At 41.4% G+C, this 21,348-nt stretch overlaps 1 protein-coding gene across 1 annotated transcript in view; it reads left to right on the top strand.

Annotated features, from left to right (window-relative positions):
- The window catches only part of man1a1 (mannosidase, alpha, class 1A, member 1), a 101,932-nt gene that overhangs the window by 37,329 nt on the left and 43,255 nt on the right, over nucleotides 1-21,348 (top strand). The window contains exons 3-4 of the mRNA XM_028398423.1: nucleotides 8,712-8,827; nucleotides 13,352-13,432. Of these exons, the coding sequence (XP_028254224.1) occupies nucleotides 8,712-8,827; nucleotides 13,352-13,432 (197 nt within the window). The remainder of the gene's footprint in view (nucleotides 1-8,711; nucleotides 8,828-13,351; nucleotides 13,433-21,348) is intronic.

The raw sequence follows: 21,348 nt of genomic DNA, 5'->3' as shown, positions 1-21,348 counted from the left end.
GCATTGGCTCAGAAGCACTTCCAAAAACAATCCTGTCAGTGACCACAGTTTGATCAATTTGTCTGTAAATGAAGTTAAAAGGAGATGGGCCCACTGCATCCTAAAGATAAACAGTGTATAACTATGGACAAAGCTTCCATGATGGTTTCTAAAGAGCCATAGTCTCTGTGGGAGGCGCCCACCAATGCCACGTTGATCATCACAGTATGCTTTAAGGGCATGAGTGGAGGCTTTTATTAGAAATAAATCACCCCCCCATACCTCCCTGGAAACTTACTAATAGAGAAACATTTTGTGTACCAGGCTGTTGACGTGTTCAAGTCTGATATGAAGATAGACATGTTAACATGGGAGTCTGGGGATTGGAGATTGACTTTTTGAGCCGGCAACGGGGTTCCATAAGCAATTAGTAGCAATGGTGTAAGAATTCCTTTATCTTTAGATTGTTACATCTTTACATTGGAACAGCTAGAAGAGATTTTGTTATCCAACTGTTTGAGTTGTTTTTCAGGACTTTCAATAACGCACGTGTGCATCCTTCTTATTGGAATCATTTGCCAACACTTTGACTTTGGATAAAATTCAAATGAAAGAGTAATATTGTAAAAATCAAACAGTAAACCAGAGGTAAGCTGAGGCTACACAAAACACAGTCATGACATTTTTCATTTGGCAAAAGGTGTCAGGCAAGTGCAGCCTAGTGAAAATGATGTGTGAATATATTGCGAGCCATCAAAGTGCTTCTTTTTTGGTTTTAAGCGCCATCATCTTGTCATCCCATATCTGATCCTGCTTCCTGTATCCTGCCAGCTTTACAGCCATGGCTAAAAATATTAACGTCCACCAGTCAAGAAGGCTAATGTTTTTGGTGTCTCTCCATTTCCAGACAAGTCATTTATTTGGTTATATAATTTGACGTTGAGTCCTGGTGCTTTGGCCTCATCTCCCCCACACACTGTGTGTGTGTGTGTGTCTCAGAATCAGATATTCAATCTCTATAATTGAAATGGATGGAGTAATTCTGCGGTGGCCTTCCCTCAGGTTTTTGTGCTGTGTGTGGGGAGGAGTAGGAGGGAGTTGTGTTTGGTTGTGTCTGAAATGATGTAAATCACACTCTGCACAGTGGTGGGTGGGGACACCGCCACAGCTGAAATGGGGAATCCATCACACAAATATGCTCGCACCTTGTAGCACTCATCTCCTGTGCCTTTGTTAAAGATCCGTGCATACACTTTAATTAAACACACACACACACACCCATCAACAATGAACAAGTCATCTCGCCTGGGCTTTGAATCCCTCCCAAAGGCCCAGGACAACACACTGCAGCAGGACCGCCCATCTGCTCAAACTACTCAAAATCTGTCTGGTCCTAAACTTGAATATAAGAAGCAGCCAAACACAATTAACCCGAACATTATTTTTATCGGCAGCCTGCCTCTTTGAGTCTTGTATTATCACTTCTTTACCTTAAAGCCCTCCTTTCTGTATCAGGATCAGATTTTCAGCACACACATTGCGGTGTGGCGATGCCTTTCCCTGTAACCTTGACAAAAAGTGTTGACGCTTGAGTATCTGGCAGCCGGAGCCAAGAGGTTAATACACTTTGAGATGTGTGTATGTGTGTGTGTTTGTGGGCGTGCATGCTTTCTGCCTACGATAACACGATTAGCCAAAGGCTTAGCCATCACTTTTTTCTCACCTCCCCTCTGTGACCTCTCAAGAAAACTCAGTGAAGACTCAGTGTTGAGATGCTAGTTGAGGCTAAATGGGATCACCAGCAGTGTTGCGATGTGGATCAAATTGTAGGATTAAGGATTAGGAGTTTGCATTGCCTTAACATTAGTATATGGGACATGCTGGGACCTTTATATATGCATTGAGAACAGCTTTGATGAGGAAAAGGGATTTTTTTCCAAGACAATATTTTCATAACATGAGAGCAGCTTTCAAGTTTTTTTTTTAAATATTGGTGAGTGCTGTCGGTTTTTTTTAAGGCTGCTATTTTTTGAAGTGAAGCTGCTGAGTCAATGTGCAGTTCTAATAGTGCTGCTAGAAATGGAGAATATTGGCAGCCTTTTTTGTTTTTCTCTGGTTGCGTGTTTATACTCATGACAGGATGTCTTTTAAAGTTGAAGGAATTTTACAAAACTACTTACCCTTTTTAAATCAGGAAATGGATACTTCCGATGTCCCATTGCTACAGACCACAGAATACACAGGTACACTGTAGTTGACTGCACTAAAACTGGATAAAACCTGATATGTGGTTTGCCCAGGCCACCACCATCTTGGCACTGCTTGACATTGCCAAACTGCTGGGTGGACTTGCGAACTATGACCCCCTCTAGCCCCAGACCTAGCTACCTGATGTCTGGAAGACTACCTGATTCTTTTCTTGTGTCTTAATCATCATCACCTCCGATTTGTTTGCCCTCGAAGACCCTGCCAAGCACATCTAACGCCCATGAACCAATCTGCCACAAAAAGACCCTGATCTGATTAAAGTTGCCTTTGTAAGGTTGCAGAGATTACAAAATGTGGGAGATCTGCTTCTCCTCCATGTTTAGAGAGGCCAGTTGAGGGGGCTTGTGCGCCTGTCCTAAAGACCCTGGGGGCTGAAGGGATTCCCTCAGCTGGCCTGTTCTGGAGATCTCCCGGTAGGAGCGGTAGGTGGTGCAGACACGGAATCCTTGGTGTTTCTGCTCCCTCCTGTTCCTACCACAGTGCTAACGGGTTTGTGGTGTGGAGAATGAATGGAACTGCCAGGTCACTGCTTGTGAAACACCTGCTTTTGTTCCTCTGCTCGAAATGTAACATGATTCATAGAAATAAATATTTACTTAACAGACTTGTCATGACTATCCTTCTGCAATCCTGCTGTTAGTCTTGGAACACATTTCGGACATCACCTGTTTTCTGCTTCTCAGTAGAGAAATCAGTAGTGGAAAGCAGAGTCACACTTTCAATATGACCTATAGTCGCAGAGCTGACTGTTGTGCTTGAGGATGTTTCGCTTCTCATGCCTGCTGTGAAACAAACTACAACTCTTTGCTCAGGTTGCATCTTGCACAATGGAGAGCTCTGAGTACGAATGAAAGGAAGACGCCAAAACCTCAACCAATGAGCTCGGTGTGACCCAAAGCTGCAGGGCACAGCTGACTGCTGAGGTCACGCTTTGTGTTCACAGTGTGTCTGCGTGATGTAATCCACATGACATTTACTGTGTTCACAGAACACTACTCTTTGCCTCTTGTTACAAAAGCAAAGAAAAACATGCCACATATCTAGATTATTTTTTTCATGTGCTGTGAAAATATTAGAAGTTTTTTCCAAAGTGGTAGCTGTTTTATTAGTCCATTGAGTAAATGATAATAGCCGTACATGTTCTCACAAAGGCAGTTAATAAGAGAATCTACAGCTTAATGTTTTAATTGGTTAAAAAAGTGACAACGTCAAAGCAGTTTTTCAGATCTGTGGGCTAATATTGATGAAAGAATTCTAGGTTTCGTAATTTTGCAACATTTTGAATTAGCTGCAGCAGGGTGAAGTGAATGAGTTTTTTTTAAATTGCAAAAAACTAAATGCTGAAGTACCTGCTGATGGCGGTAGTAACATAGAAGTTGACCCAGGTTCCTGGGGGGCCATCTCTTGCATAATCTGGGTTTTATGTGTGTGTATTTACACATGCTCTTGTACTGCGATTTTTGTGAGAAACTATTTGAGTATTAGATCATTGGCAGGGCATTTTGCCCACTGCTCTCTTTTGTAGACCCTTTCAATGGCTGTTTTAGGGTAAAGGTTAGAATTAGGTTAGACCATTATAAAGAGGACATTTTTGTAAAGTGAGGACATTATGGTTGGCCCTTGTTTTTTGTAGACTGTTTCAAATGGCTATTAGATGGTTAATACTTGGTTTTAGGGTAAAGATTAGGTGTTGATGCTCCATTACTTTCTCTCACTTCATTTTCAGGCGCCGTTTACTACAGGCACCAAAGTTACTCTGGTCAGGGTACATTCCAAAATAGTCGTGGATATTTTTCATCTCCTGCTCTGATCTCCAGAAACGTATGTGGGAGGAAGATTTGGTCTTTGTGTGGTGCTCCATGGCCCCCAATTCAGCAACTTATACATTGGTTATTTAGACTTGAATTAAGTTAAAGAAATAAATAAAAATATATAGATGGGTCGCATTGTAACTCAAGGTCTAAAGAGGGACTTTTTGAGCACAAAAACATGACATTACGCATATTCCTTCAAAATGTGCCACACAAACAAACATTGAAGTTTTTATTTCGAGACTGAGAAGTGAATAGGTAGTGATCATGTTTCCACTGACCTCAGTGCTGCCCGTGTTTATGCATGAAACATCTCAGTTGTCTATTTCTCTGTCACTCACACACACACACCCACCTCACAGATTACACCGCTGTCTGGCGTCTGATTGCATGATATGAAGGTTATTTTGCTCTCAACAACCAAACAATGCATCACTTCACTGTCCAGCATTCACAAACACTTACACCGTGTAGGAAGTGGGAATGTAAAAAGTTGGTGTTGTTCAGCTAAATGGTTTCAGTTCTATAATAGTGGCGTCATTAAAGTGAAACTGATTATCTCTTTGTGCTTTATGTGTTCTGAGCAGTATCGACTAATGACATTTACCTAGGCAGGTGATGCCCTCAAGCTATGCAGCATTCTCCTTTAATGCATTCCTCACTCACCTCTGTGAGTTCTCAATGAGAAGAGTAGACTTGGGGAAAAACTGGTCAAACCCTTGGTGGTGAAAAGTGAAGGAAAGCAATAGAAGAAGAAAAGATTGATGGATACCTCCTCTAGAAGTAAAGTGGAAGTTGAATGAGGAACATCCAGATGAATTGTGTTTTACAGGAATAGAAGGATACTGCGGGTTAATGACTTTTGGACCTGAAGTATCCCATTTTTCTGCCATCCCTCTCCCATCTATTCTTATTCTCTGTCTCAGAACAGAAAGGTAATGATTCTTGTCTTCTGAGGACACCGGGCTCTTTCATTTTTCATCTTTCCAGCCATTTCTTCCTTCCTCTTGTTCTGCTTCATAGGTTATGTCAAAAATTGTGGAGCATTATCCTTTTGTAGGTTTTTGTTTTGTAGCGTTTGAAAGCTTTTGAAGAGGTAAGCAGTGGCTTTGATTACCTCAAATTCTGCATTCAACATGGTATTATACTGGAGTCCTTCAGCAGAGATGAATCTTAAATGTATGTTTTGTATAGGTCCAACAATATTAGCAACTTAAATGGCTAAAATTTGTGAACATTTGTTGGGCCTGCACCTAAATTTACAGATGATGCTCACCTTCTCCTTGCATTAAATCCTCATATAGCTTGGCTTAGGTGATGGAGAGAGTCTGTCCCAGGTTTAGGTAGGAGTTTAGGTGTCTCTTTTTTTTTTGTCTACCGTCATTGCTCTACCCAGTCTTAATTGGAAAGAGGGAGTTGTGCAGTTAGGCAAAGTTCGTTGTTTGGGATCATCGTATGATTTCGGACCAAATGAAGAAGATCGAGAATACACGTGGCTAGGGCTTAGACTCAGAGAAAGCTGATTGTAGAATCACTGCTTCTCCACATTGAGAGAAACCAGTTTAATTGGGTCAGGCACCCTAGACCAACCAGGACTCATTAGAATCAGCTGGCCAGGCAGTGAAGGGGATCCCCTAGGAAGAGCTAGAGGATACCTCTGGAGACAAAGTGGTAACATGTGATTTGGTAAAACAAAATACAATCATAAGCTTTGCCAATAAAACAAGGGACATTCGAAAAGTAAACCACTGTTTCCAAAGAGCAGAGGAGTATGATGCAGTAACATTGGAAGCAACTACAGAAAATGAAAAAACAATAGTGAATTCATTTCAAAAGGCTTTCTATAAAAATACATTTATCTAGTAAGGAAACCTCCAGTATTTTCCGTTGTGTTTGTTGCTGTGGGCGGCAGCACTGAGTTATGGAAGGAATTTTTACCAGTGTAAGAATTCTCCCCACTGTGACAAGTCTACCGCCTACAGCAAATATCAACAGGCCTGCCCTCCCTCCACTGCTCTGTCTTTATAGAAGCATCTCTCCTCCTCCACTATCACTCACAGAGGTATCAGAGAGCTGCCCTCTGCTGAGCCATCTGCTACCTCACCATGCCTGCCGTCGCTAACAGAAACAAAATCCTCGGCAGCACACACATCACCTCCCAAGTTCATCAGACATTGCTCTCGCAACCTCGCAGACCTCAGCTGAATTCTGTGTGTGTGTGTTTTTTTTTTTAATAGTCTTCCCATCTGGACATTGACACAAATCCTGGATCTGGTAAAAAGCTGATTTGAGCAGATTCCTCCTTCAACCCTCAACAAGCTGTCTAACAAAGGTTACAAATCTTTTACAGAGAATGGGTCCTAAAAAGCCACATTTAGTCGATGCTATTATCAAGGGCTGCAATTTTGTATTGCTGATCAAAATACCTTTGTATAAAATATCCAAAATAATAAAGAGTGCCAGCCACTGTTTCCCAAACCACAAAACACATCTGTGATTCAATCAATTTTCTCTTCTATGAAGAACAAACATTAGCTGCTACAAACCTGTAGCATTAGTATTCTGGGCATTCTTTGACCATCTGTATCCGTCCTCACACACTCACACATACACACACTCTCAGACACATATATGAAAGTCAGTGAGGGGGAAGAAAGCACAGTGACAAGACAATGAATGGAAGGAAAGTGTCTTGTCCTCCCGAGGCTTTACTGGAGTGTAAATGTGAGAGGGATGGAAAAAACAGGAAGGACAAGTGAGTGCAGCGGCTGTGTAGACCTGTCAGCAACCCTGGTTACACAGTATCCTTCATCTTTTCATTCCTGATATCATAATTAGACGTGCATTTGATGTTCAAGGGGTTGGATTTTTTGGTCTGTTTCTTCCTTACCTGTGCTCTGATCAGGGTTTTTTGGGCTGATCACCCGTTTGTGGAACCAGAGTGGCTGATTATCGATCATCACCCATCACTGATTGCAGGTCGAGCCAGCATACACTCTTTGATGAAGCTGCAGCAGCCACATGGCAGTGAAATATTTATACCTTGCCTGAGGGTTGCATGGTTTTAATCATGTTTGTGTCTACAAGTGATCCCTTTTTTGTACTGTGCAACCTAAAATGAGGACAAAGCAGCAACATTATAAATAATTAATGACCACAAACAACATACACACCCTGTATAGGTGAACATTCTAGCCAACACCCTTAAAGTTCAGTGCTTATGTATGTTTGGTTAATGTAATTCAGAGAGGTGCCACATAAGAATTGGACACAGCTTTATTTAACGTTGTCCCCTCTACAGGTACAAAAACTGCAAACTTTTTATTCTCCACAAAATGTGCATATACCAGTTTTTCTAATCATTTTCAAGCTAAACTTGTACAATGCAGGAATGTTTTGAGTAAAAAGTCTGAGCCACCCTAATGCCATTGTTTCCAATACTGTCAGCACTGTCTGCAGCACAGTGTAACAGCATCGCCGCTGTGCAGATGGAGGTGCAGTCAGCCAAAAACAATCTCTTTTTTTGTCTCGTTGCATGCAGTAGATTGGGATATAAATTGCTTGCAAGTGAATGGTCCACAAAAATCAACTTTCTATGACAGCTCTAGCATCGCCGTGTCACTGGTAACTAGCAAGCTGGCTAGCTAGCTAATTTTTGTCAACATGCTGTAAATATAAATGGCTGATATCGGCACATTTTTCCACCAGAAATTGATATTAGTCCCAAAACTCTTATATTGATCTTCTAATAATTACATATATGATTTTTCAACTTGACAAATAAAAGTGGTCAGCCCCTTCTAAGTAGTTCTGGTTTATATATACACCGTGCTAGGGTAGATGTTTGTATTAAAAATCATCTTCACAACTACCAACAATTGCAAAATCAGGTCGCAGTGATGATATAAATCATCGCTTTCATCTCTTGACAAACTTGTTCAAACTTGGGCTTATTATTATTTTGTTGTGTTTCTCAGCGTCTTCACCTCCTGCCCCTCTCTCTGTAGGTCAGTCTCCTGACGCTGCTGTGTTAATGGTTTCCTCTCTGCTCCTTCCGTCATACTTATTGCCTTGTTCCGTTTTTCACCTTCCCATCCTCCACTTTCATCTTCTTGCCTTTTTCACCTCTGAGTGGTCAGGCATCTCCTACAAATGAGGCCTAGTAGTTTATAAGGAGTACAGGAGGACTAAAAGCTTTTGCTGAGGGCTCTGCACTGCATGCTTAATGATTTATTGAGCTCCCTAGCGGGCTCGTACGCAGATGAACTTGTTGAATGTGTTTTGTGGGTTTTTTTGGGCAATGACGGCGCTGAAATGATGGTTTGTGTGTCTCTGTGTGTCTTCCCTCCTGCCATGAGGCTAATCACCAGAGACGAGCAAAACTCCTGACGTTTCATCAGTGCCAATAATCGGTACCTCTCACCATCTGTCGAGCGAAATCATTTATTCAACCCCCAAACACAACTCTTAACTTCTGCTGTTTATTCAGTGATTTTTCAGCGAGCTTGTTGCCAACAACTGTCATTCACACAAAGATCTTAGAGTTCGTGCTCCTTTGAAAAATGCTATTTGTTTTCATAGCTGTTATGTATCGCCAATAAATGACTTATAAACACACGATGTAAAGTCATTTTTCCTCCCTTCTGTTTGTAGGCAGTATAAAGGGAGCAACAATAGTGGACGCCCTGGACACCCTCTATATCATGGAAATGTTTGAAGAGTTTGATGCTGCCACTGATTGGGTGGAGAAGAACCTCGACTTCAATGTGGTAAGTGTGCGCACACACACAGATCACCAGATCAAAGTATCACTGAGAAAGCTGCTATCAATACAATATCATGGGTATCAATACTTTTGACACTTCTATTCAAATCTGGATATTGCTGCCACATTGAAGCTTTCAATCCACCATGTGTCTTTATGTGCATGACCTAGTGTGTTAAATCTTAAAATGGACTTAATATAGTACACATGAAAGGACAAGCATGGAGATGGAGACTGAATTTCACCACACGCCGGTTAGATCAGGGCATCGGCCACTTGTAATGCACGCTCTATTTAAGTCTGGTGCGTGATAAAAGAGCCGAGTCAAAAGGCAAGGCTCTCAATTTACTGATCAGTCTACCCTCATCCAAGGTCACGGGTGGGTAGTTACCAGAAGAAAGAGATGGCGAATTCAATGTGACTGAAATGTGTCCTCCTCAGAGGGGCTAGTCTCTCCCATAGAGATAGCCCGAGGAGCTCGGATATCTGGGAGGAGCTCGGTGTAGAGTGTAGAGGTGGCTCACGCATCTGGAAAGGATACCCCCTGGAGCACATCCAAGGAGGAGACCCTGAGGCAGACCCAGGACATGGGGAAGGGATTATATCTCCCAGCTGGCCTGGGAGTGCCTCTGTGCTGCAGGAGGTCTGGGCTTCCCTGGTCGGGGCTGCTGCCACTAAGACCTGGAGAATGTGTTTGGATAGATGGATGGATTTAAATGTTTTTCTTGAAATGATAATAATTATACTACAAATACTGTTCTGTGTTTGTATGATAATATGATAATTAGTATAATCAAGGCATAATATAATATCAACAGAAGCTTGTAAATACTGACACATTAATGACATGGAAAAAAAAAAAAGAAATGTTGCCACAATTTAGTAAATCAAACTTACCGGTAGTTTAGAAAATGTCAACATGAATAAAATAGGCTCGTTGTTTTCCGCAGTGGGTAATGAATGACGTGGCCACATGTAGGTTTGTGTGTGAGTAAAACACACACTCTGCCCCTTGTTCTTTGATGTCTGCCTTTATCGTAGAGTCACCCTGATTATAATATCCCCGTGAAGAAGGGCTCCTCATTAAGGAGAAACAGAAAAACACTTTCTTTGTCTTTTTAGTCGTGACTGTGTTTATGGATATTACCTGTGAGTCTGATGGTACATCAACTAAACATGATGAAACATCAGTTCTCATCTTTAATCCTCATTACTGTATCCCAAACGTGTCTCAGCTCATATATCTGGTGCACATGTGAATTTGAAGTGCCACCGCTTTGTGCATAATCCTGGCTGATTTACAGTATTTACCAGCAGCCTCCCTGTCACTCAAACAGCCTTGTATCAGCAGGAGGCCCCATTGTCTTCTGATCTCTGCAGTTCATTTGGTGCAGCAGCATAATATTGAGCCGTAGCGTCGCCTTTGATACTCCAAAGTTTCTGTGTGTGCTTTATAGTAAGCACTTTCTAAAGCAAAGGATGTGATATACCTGCTGTCATGGATTTCCTGCAGAAGGGTTATCATTATCAGCTTTTTTATAAAAATGGATTTTTTTTGTTTTTTTGTTCATGTAAAAGTTCATGGTCGACTTGATGACTGCAAGGTGTCCAGATCATGTTGCCACAAGACAAGCCCGAAACATGACACCTCCACCTCTGTGCTTGACGGTGGATTCGGAGACGGTTCCAGCTTATGCAGTTATCTTAACCCTTATGCACTGTTCGGGAGTTTTTTGTCCTCTGAGAGTAATTTTTCTATTTATTTTGGCCATAACTTTGTCAATATGTGAGCAAATTGGCTCAATAAGCTTAATTTTACATACATTTTGTTAATATGATTTTAAAAGTTTTCATAGGTCAACAGTACACTGCGGGCAAATTTTACCCCCTTTGATGTTGTTCGGGGACAAAAACGTCCCCTAACTTTAACGGTTTTAAAAATATATCAGATAAATATTTTTTTCATATTTTTTTGCATAGACCTTTTAATTAACTTCAGTTCTGATCAACAGTAGTGAAACAATCATTTTCCTCCAGGATTTTAACCCTTTAATCACTAATATCATAAGGGGTGGTGCTGATCAATGGAAAAAAACACACAAAATGGCTCATTTTTAATAGAAAAGGTGAATGTGGACTGGATTTTTTTTAACCTTTATTACAGTCTTGGTCATGTCATGTTTATTGCATTATTAGTTTTTGCACAGCACTGGATTTTCATTGTTTCTCCCTTACGTGTTGTTTGTGGACATTTTTGTCCCATAGACTTCCATTATAACCACATTTTTGGACTGCACAGCCATGGCATGTTTGGCAATGGCATGTTTTATTTCCAATTTTCAGCACCACTCCTAATTATTGTTTTACTACTTCTGAACACAACTGAAGTTAATTAAAAGGTCTATGCAAAAAAATATGAAAACAAATATTTATTTGATATATTTTTAAAACTGTTAAAGTTAGAGGACGTTTTCGTCCCGAACAACACAAAAGGGTAGTGTTTGCGAATGTTTTCTACATTTCCTACTGCATGGTGGTGATCAATGTGTCACTACTGCCAGTAATATGTCTATAAGCTAGTTGTTAAATGCCAGTAAGAAGTTGTTGGTTCATTCATTAAATAATGGGATTATATCAGGCCATCTCTCAGTTAGCTCCAATGGATGCAATGTAGATAAAAAGGAAACGTTAGGGACAACCAGACCAGTGTCAAAAAATTACATTCAAAACAACCAATTCTTGGCTATTCTGGGTCTAGCTGAATAGACTTTTAAACTTACTGACATTAACTCAGTATGTACTTCTACTGGACTCAAGATGACCTGAAGTAGCAGTTTAAGATTAAGAAACCTTTATTAGTCCCACAATGGGGAAATTGCTGGTTGAAATTGTTGGTGAGGTGGTCTATAAAATGCTCAACACTACTACCAAACAGAGTCCATAGGTTCTCAATCCTCCATCCTAGTGCTAACCCTAGCCCTAACCCAAGTGCCACATAACCACTCACTGTGTCCTTAGCTTTCTGCTTGCTCTTAATAACCCAGAACCTGGCTGTGTGCGACTTGTGTTTACTATGGCTGCAAATGATGCAGTAATTGAAATCTGTGTTCAGATTTGGCCTCCACTATAAAATATGACACTTCATCAGGGTACCACGGTGACACCCACACAGGTGACTGCCATTTATTTGTATTTTATTTTTTTACTTAGGAAATGCTTTCAAATCTGTTCAAATAGCAAGAGGATAAAGTTATTGCACTCCGGAGACTTCCCCTGTCACAATGAAATGAAGTGATTTCTTATTATTATTTCAAACCAACAATATGGTGCTATTTCTTTTTTCTTTTTTACACACACAAGGTATCATTAGATACACTTTGATCTACAGAGTTCAAGGGGGAACATTATCTCATGGGCTCATCTTGCTGCAGGGTGTTAATTAGTCCTCTACTAGGAGAAGGCCATGCTCAGTCAGTTTCCTGTGTGGTCTGTAACGGCCTGCATGTTGCACCATCAGGAGACTTGACTCCTTTCCTGCCAGCATTGTCAGGAATGAGATAGCGTCACTAAACTGCTGACTCAGAGGGTCATTGTCCAACAGTTTAAAGCACTCTGTGCTGTTGCAGAACAAACTGCCGGGCGACTGCTAAAACACATTAACATGGCTTTTTTTTCTCCATTCGTATTTTTGATATGAAAACAGCAGGCAGTTGGCAGCTCTTTTGCATTGCAGCTGCCTCTGTGTTGTAGAGGAAATAATTTACTTTTAATTAGGACAAATGAGCTTTACAATCTACCTAGTCCATCAGTCACTCAGTCTTTTGGGAAAAATGACATTTTGTCTGGCACCTAATTTGTTTTTGCCGCAGCACAGAGCCTATTGTTCTCTCGCTCTCTCTCTATTTCATGGACTGCAGCGGCTTGTGAGAGCTGTCAGTCAAGCACAAAAACTTCATCTGACTCAGGAATCTGCTCATAAAGAGTTGACGTGAGAGAGAAATGGGGCGCCATTGTTCCGCTACTGAGACAAATGGCTTTACACTGTTACAGTTTCTGGCATTATTTGTCTGTTATTCCTGTCTAGAAGCGGAGGTATTTTTGGATGGAGCACACTTCATCTCTGTCATTTAAGCCAGTGGTTTTTTTGGTATGGGAGGACTCTTACTGAATGTCCTTTACTAGGCCCTCTATGTGGCTTATCAGCAAATTTGAAGAACTTTGAAAAATATGCTGATGAACCAGAGGCTTGAAGGGCGTGCATTGTGACAACACAATGGACATCATCCTCATTTGGCTTCTCACTCATTCATATCAATTCTGAGCAAGCTATGTTTTACATTGAATCCCACTGTTGCTTGTCTCCAAAAATACCTGTAGTGACTGTAAGGAAGCCCACCTCAGTATGAATCCTCCCTGAAGCCAAGTAAAGTATTGAGTTTTATGCTTTCCTAACTCGCCACGGGAGAAGATATTTGTATTCATGAACTATTTGTCATCTCATATTCCTTTTCTTTCGTCTCTCCCGCAGAACGCAGAGGTGTCTGTGTTTGAGGTGAACATCCGATTTGTTGGAGGCCTGCTGTCTGCCTACTACCTGTCTGGAAAAGAGGTAAGGGGGCATGCTAAGGATTTTTTTATTGCGACACCTCTGCACTGAATAACACTTTGTATAGAAGAATCTTGCTGCCTGCAGGCTGATTTATCAAACAGATGGCATAGAACAGATGATTGCATAGTAATAGCTGTCGTGTTATAACAAGACACAGAACTTCCAGAGTCTGATTGCTTCACTTCCAACTTTTGTGTGGGTAGAATATAAAATGTCACCTTAACTGGAACTGCTCCTAAGAACATCTACTAGCCAATCATATCTTAGCAACCGCATCTGGCAAGCTTCCGATCAAGGTAACAATGATCAAACCCAAAACGCAGCTGGACAGATGTTGGGTATGGATTAAGCTGTGTGGGAGGCCTCATGTACTATTGAACCTCCCGGGGATCAGTAAGAACAGCTGTGTTTTTGCCAAAGTAAGTTGTATTGTTAGCTAGCCAGCCAATTTGGCTTAGTACTGCTGCAAAGTCGTTCAATATGCATTCATTAAATATTCAATCAATGGTGACATGGAGGCTAGGTCTAACACTTAAATACAAAGCAGGATAATAGTTAATTCAGTACTTTCTATCGCCATCGCTGCCTGTTATTTCTGTCATTGCATGCATCAGACAGCTCCTACTGGTAAGAATTATCAAGGCTACATACCAGAATTCACTTACCCTGCGGTGCAAGAACGTTGATTTATGATCACGGCTTCTCAGGAGTGTATAAACGGGATGTGTGGTGTCTGCCGCTCGCGCTGGGACCAGTGTGCTTTCACATCCATTTTGATGATATTGTCTGATTGTTGACAAATAATGTGGAAAAGCATACTGCAGTGCCCTCTGCCTGCCTCTACTAGTTTTCCAAAAATTAGTCAACACTGTCAACATTTTATGGAGAAGCAGAAAAATAAAAATACAATTTTGACACCATTTTTATATAGAGGGAAATTACCCTGAAAAAAGCCTAGGGTTGACAAACCACTCAACAAGTGTGAAACATTGAGGGTAAATGGACTCCTCGTCATTCGTCAGCTTCATCTTTTTTTTTTATGATGAGAGTCACTCAGCTTATGACCCTGCTGTATTTCATCGGAGCCTTGAGAGGTCTGTCTTCTTCAGCTGCAAGTCAGGGTCCTCTGGAGGATGGAGGAGGTAGATAGATAGCTGATTGGAGGCCTTGAAGGGCTGAAGGGTTTTGATGGACATCCCTGGTATGGAACTGAAAGACGATATCAGTGGTTTCAGTGACAGGCAAACGGGAGGTGTAAAGGCAGGAATGCAGCTTGCTTACTGATGAGATGCTAAATGTTCGTGTTTTCACATCCTACTAGTTTTGTCAATGAATTACAACACCATACAATTATAGGCATTATTATGTAGCTTCCTTATTTGGAGTTGTGGCCTGATGTCACCACAAGGTATATTAACAATCATCTGGTGTGCGTCATTTCTTGCCGAGAAGCTGGAACTTTAGGTGCATTTTGTAGGTTTACTTACAGGTTAGTTTACGGAGGAAGCAGACATTTTGTGTGATGGATGTGGAAAGAGAGAGGTGTTAGAGACAGACAGAAGGAGCAGGTGTACAGGGAGGAGGGTGGCTGTGACTGTTGGCCGTGGCCTGGATCTGACTCAAAAAGACTGGCCCTTTGATTAAAATTTGATCAGTAAAAGTACAGCTGGTACTGGCTGTATGCGCCCCACTGGCAGGCTTTTAACGTCCCTGCCTGCATACAGATCACAGCATGTAGCCTCGTCCACGGAAGAAAGGCAACAAGGGAAGGATGGGAGGAAGGAAGTAAACAATGGAGAGATGAACAGAATAGAAGGGTTCCCGTCATCCTGCTAATCAAAGCTAAGTGCTTCAAGGAGGGAAGGGCAGAGAAAGGGCAAACTCCAGCAAGAATGGAATCTGGTGGAAGAAAGAAGGAAGCAGTGCATGAAGGCAAAAATACAGTTGGGGAAAATAAGGGGGAAAGGCCTGAGAAAGGTGAGGGAGGAGCTGAACGGAGGATGGAGGAATTTATAACAGGGGCTATGTGCCAGCTGAATATCTCTGACACAATACAAAAATGATCCAAGATTCAACAAATCCTCGCCAGTTGTTGAATTCTAAGAGGAGCCTTTCATCCTTTCCACAGTCATTATAATGAACACAAATAATGACACTTGATTGTGATGAAAACTAATCCCAATCTCCTTTCCTTGTGTCTGTCACAGTAATCTGATGATAGCAGGGATGATGGTCCCAGCTGCCTTCCCCATCTTTTAGAACAATCCAGATTAAAGCAAAAATCCTGTCACTGGAAAAGCAAAGCATGACGCTCGATACTCAGGTGTCTCATCGACCCGTCTTTAGAGACAGAAACAGTCGCAGTTTGACTGCAGTGGTTTGGAAACAAATACATTTAGACACCTTAGCTGTGAAATAGCTTTGTTGTTTTCTTTATCTAGGAAGAAGACTCCATCAAAACAATAGGTACATTATGCGCAATGTGATCATTTGTTTGGCTATAAAGATTGACCTTTGACTCTTGGAGCCTGGGGTTTATGTCCCATGTTGGGCTGTATAACTTGAGTGTTGTTTAGCTTACGTTACCATATTTCAGTCCTTGAAAGGAGAAGTTCTGTGATGTGCAAGTGAAAACACAACAGCTCATAGTGTCAGGGGGATCACGTTGCATGTACCACCTCCCAGCCTCCTCCCAACACAGACTTTCCAATGGTACAGGTCCCATGATTGATTGATTAAATAGGGCAATGTGTTCATATGTTCCCTCAGCAAAAACATATTCATGTGTTGTGTCTGGTCCATCTATCAACCAAATGTGGCATATTTTGTTTGTTACCTTTTTCGTGGCCACCACAGTGATAACAGTCCTAAACTGAGTGACAGATTTTTCACATATAAACACTGAATAAAATGTTGCTCTTTTTTATACTGTATAAACTGGCATTTTTGAAAGGCTCACAGCATGGAGAGGAATGTTACTGCTAATAGATGTTGGGATCAGACACCTGTCTGATGTCATGAAAGACACTGTGTAAGAGGCATACACTAGACTTTACAAAACACCAATAAAACTACTGTAAAGAGATAATAATGATGTTAGAGATACTGCACAAATCTGTTTTATATATATATATATATATATCGTCTACGATAGTATCGTAAATGGTGTTTTGACGATCTCTACCTTTTCTACCTATTAAAAAGAAAACCATGAGATGCATTTACGGCATACATGATTGACGAAGTGTATGAGTCCTCAAAAGCCGATCAGCGGGCATGATTTAGTCACGTGGTGATATCCTGTATGTGATTCGTTCCTTGAAAGCCAATCGGCGGGCATATTGCCTCGGTGGCAGCCATAATAGTAGTCTGCCGTCTCAGTGCCAGCGGATGATTTAGTGCCGAGACGTGGGTCCATGTCTCTAGCCTGGAAATGGTTCGCTTTCAACACTGACATCGGTCAAAATTATGTTACCTGCATGATGTGCAGAAAGACTGTCGTCATGAAGAGTAGAAATTTGACGTTGTTTTTGACGATTTGGTGTATTCTCCCGTGGCTTAGTACAACAATAAAAGAGCCATTTTTAAATGCTGTGTCTATCCATAGATGTCCTGGTAAGCAAGTTTTACAGGAGTTATTGTAAAAAAAATAAAATAAAAATAAAGCATATCGCCAGATTATCATAATCGTAGAATTAAAATAAAAAAAACGAGATTTTTTTTTTCCCCATATCGCCCACCCCTACTCCCCAAAAGGTTTTATTGTCAGTGATTGATCAGATGGCACAAGAAGCCCAGGCAGTCTTGTTCTAGAGCATCATGGCCTCTTCCTTTGCCAATCCCCTCTACTAATTTATTGGTAGGATAACTTCGCCCAAGTATGGTCACAAATCTCAGCAACACTGTGATCTACGATCAGGCCTCATACCTTAGCCTTCATGTTTTCCAACCATACAGCCACTGATTACTAATATTGTTTCAAATAGAGTTTGATAGGAATGCAGCAGGAGTGCTTGATGCTTTCAGAACTAATTTAGATTCGGTATCTCGCCCCAGCATCATTGAATGATACAAGTATCACTGTGAGAAAAACACAACAAAGTCCAGAAAATGCTGCAGAATATGTGGATTGTCAGCAATTTTACCAACCTCTCTAACATATAGGTGTTTATCTATTCTTCTGATATAAGTCAACAGAGAAAACTCATGTTTCATTTGGACAAATAGAGCCTGTGCATGTGCACTTCAATGCTTATAGTAATATGTTTCTCGGCGATAGTCTAATGTGACATGAATGCACATTAGATGCATAAAGCGAGGCAGGGAAAGTGAGACCGAAACAGCCCACACAGATGCCGAGACAGATCTTGATATGATGTCAAAAAATAGCGGGGAGTCTGCAGCAGTACATATTTTTGATGCGTTGTGCAAGACAGACGGCACAGTTACTTATATAAAAACATTGTCTTACATGGAATACTGACAGGTTATAAACAGAAATGCTTCATTGTGAATGTTAGTCGTCAGCTCAACAGCAGCAGGAACCATATTTGATGCACGACTGTTACGTACACTTTAGCCCCTGTTAAAGAAGCATTTGTTTTTCGTCAGCACCATAAGTAAGACTAAGTCTTTAGAGATAATGCTCTCTCTCAGCTGTGTCATTCATAACTTGTGTTTATTTTTAGCCTCGGGTTATATTATGATTATGAGGAATGACAAAAATGAGCATAAGCCTGTGGCTAAGAAAGACAAGTGTGAATAGTTTTGACATTTCTCCAAAAAACGTTCTGAGAGTTGGATTCTTTACTCACCTGCACGTCATTTTCTTGTATGTCTTCTGGTCTTTAATATCTTAAAAATCAAAGCTATGACCTTGATATATTTATAGAGGGAATTTGGTCTTCGGTAGACACACAATACAGTCAAGCTCCTTCGAAATAATTCAAGATTTGGCCAAACACTACACACAAACAAACAGAGAAACACTCATTTACAATCACACACTTACTACAGCTGTAAAATATGATGCACAATCTAGTACAGCATGTTCTGTTTATATGTACAGTTGGATTCTTATGTTATAATGACACACAGTATTTACATATTTTTCATTTTCTCTTGTTTTCACCATTGGTAGCTTTGTTACATGTCTGATGATACTGTGTGCTGCTGTCTTCTACCTCACCGCTGCCTAACACTGCACATTTACCCACTGGGGGACTATCATTTATCTTATCAAGCATACCACGTCTTAAGGTAGATGGAGAGGCAGTGACAGAGCAGAAGCGCTGCGACAAAATGAGAGGCCTGGAATTGTCTTAGATGCATGAGGAAAGAGGAGTGTGGACCAGCTGTTAGCCAGTGGCTCAGATAATGGAAAAAATGGAAGATGCAGCTGAGAGGGAAGTAACACAGTGACAAGGGCTGGCTGGCAGGAGGAAGTGGTTTTACACTGCGGGAGAATTACTTATTAAGACCAAGGATAGGGTGAGACAGGAACGTAACGGACTAGTTTGCGTTGTTGACAAACCACCATCTAAAAATGTAACCCTTCAAAAAATTCTGCGATCAAACAAAGACCGCAGAGAAGACAGGCACGTGTCCGATTCTGTATCGAACCAAATAGAGAACGGAACCTGCAGGCGCACTCGCACGTCTGTCACAAACAAGGCAACCGAGGCAACTTGCATTTGATAGACCGCCTACTGTGACTGTGACGTTCAATCAGACACCCATTGAGCGTGGGATGTGCACAACCGCAACTCGCCACTTACCTCGGCCACCAAACAGAGGTGGGTATATTGGCGCTTTTCTTCTCATTTCATTCAATCTTAAGTGTTTTTGTTTTGGTGGTTTTCATGAGCATAGGGGCCTTAAAGGACAGAGTTAGAGTTCCATTGGGAGCCGTCAAGTTAAAAAAAGGCATGACACTGTATGCTGCTGTAGCTAAAAGCACTCAGACCATGGTGAAATGCTGTAGGGCTCTTATGTGCCTGCCAAAAGGAGTACTTCGTTCTTGTGTCTGTATTTGTCTGATTTGTTCACACTGAGCAACCTTGATTCACTTCATTCAAAGTTCATTTTTTGTGTGTTTGTCCCCGTGACCAAGGCTTCCCTGAGTGTTGTGGTGTCTTCATTCAAATACATTCGTATGATGGTGGGACAGTACATTGTCTCTGAGCTCTACCCTCCAAGTTATACAAGGACACAGTGCAGATGGATGTGTGGAAGTGTTTCTGTTTTTTATCTTTGTGAGAACGGTGCTGTTAAACCCTGCGATGCTACAGGTACCCCCCCACAGAGAGTGCAAGAGTAAGTTATTCTAAAGACTGCAGGATGTGTGCTGGCGAACTGCACAAGGTTCCAGAGAAAAAGGATTTCTGATGCGCTAGGTTGACAGTAAGCTTTTTCCCTCAGAAGAATTTAAAAGAAGTACATGTGGCCAAATGATTGTAATGTGGTTGCAGTGTGATTTTTGCTTTTGTGGCCTCATGTTAAGTTGCTTGTGGTAGTTTGTGAAATAGATGACTGGACCAGTGTACCAGTCGAAAATCTGAGGTCCAATATCAATTTTGTGCCATTAGTTGGTCACACGTGCCAGCATTGACTGGAGGATTAATCCAGTAAAACTGGGTGGATTAAGATGATCTTTATCTGTATTTCCTGACATGTTCTCGAAGCACTAACTTGAATGGCTTTCTCACTTTCTCTCCTTTCCATGTGAGACTATATATTATAATTTATACAACTTTTAAACATCTTTATCCACTCTTTCTTTCTGGAGGTTTACACTGAAGTATGGAACATCTAGACTTCAGATCAATGACTCTGATACATAAACGCTCTCAAGGGCAGGGGCAAGTTCATTGACACACAGCCACCCGTGGTGTAATCCCATCTCTGACCTCACGCTGCACAGGTCAGCATGACAAGTTGCACTACTGACTGCCCACACACACACAGCGTACTGCAGTGTGTTCTATCTTCTGTACTGGGGAAATCCATTTCACTCAGTGAGAAAATTGCCTTTGCCACCCCTTTGCCCCCTTTTTTTGACCATCACTGCTTTTCCTCCTGCTGGGCCTCAAGCAAAGCCCCTTACATATCCACACACATTCACGCACACATGGTCAAGTAAAGGTTATTTACCAGGCGTAGAGAATGAATTTTCTGGATATCTATCTTAATCTCTTCATACACCGGTCTAATCTGCGCTGAGGAGAGAGGGTAAGGCTACAGATGGAAGGAGGGGGATTGAGGACAGAGAGGAGGGAAGGGTCTGGAAGACATGGAAATCCACTGTCGTAGCTGAACCTGCTACTGTAATGTACAGACTGAACCTATGGCATTTGCATTGTGAGTGTTGTGCCACCCAGTTATCAGTTACAGCCATCTAGTTGAGGATGTCTCCTGTCAGAAGAGAATTATCAGGCCATAGCTGCAGTTCAGTTCTCCCCTAAGAGAACGCTTTAGATAAGGCAGTGACAAAGTGTTAGGAGTCCAGTTTTCATTGTGTCATGCAAGAAACACAAGCGCTGTTAAGTGTGTGTAAAAAACCACTCGTCAGATATGATTAAAGGAGTAAAGGGTAGCCTACTGTATCCCTTTTTCATAATGGGTGTAAACAAAGGCCGCTCTTTGTAGTGCCGCTAACAGTACAACACTCACATCATAGGGAAAAGCTACTCTAAAATAAGGCTCTACAGCTATTCCTAGAGCTCATGTGACTGTTTATACTGTGCTGTGGCACAGATTAGTTTCACTTATATATCAAATGTAAATAATCAACTATGGGATGGTTGAGGGTTTTAGTGTAGCGCTGCATTTGCAGGAGATACAGAGGGTGACATGGATTTGATATATGTTGGCGTTGGGCTCATGTATACAGATGTAAAAGTCATCAAAGGTCCACA

The sequence above is a fragment of the Parambassis ranga genome, unplaced genomic scaffold, assembly GCF_900634625.1.
Source record: "Parambassis ranga unplaced genomic scaffold, fParRan2.1 scaffold_21_arrow_ctg1, whole genome shotgun sequence".
Taxonomy (NCBI): Eukaryota; Metazoa; Chordata; class Actinopteri; family Ambassidae; genus Parambassis; species Parambassis ranga.
This window is presented reverse-complemented; position numbering and strand designations above follow the sequence as displayed.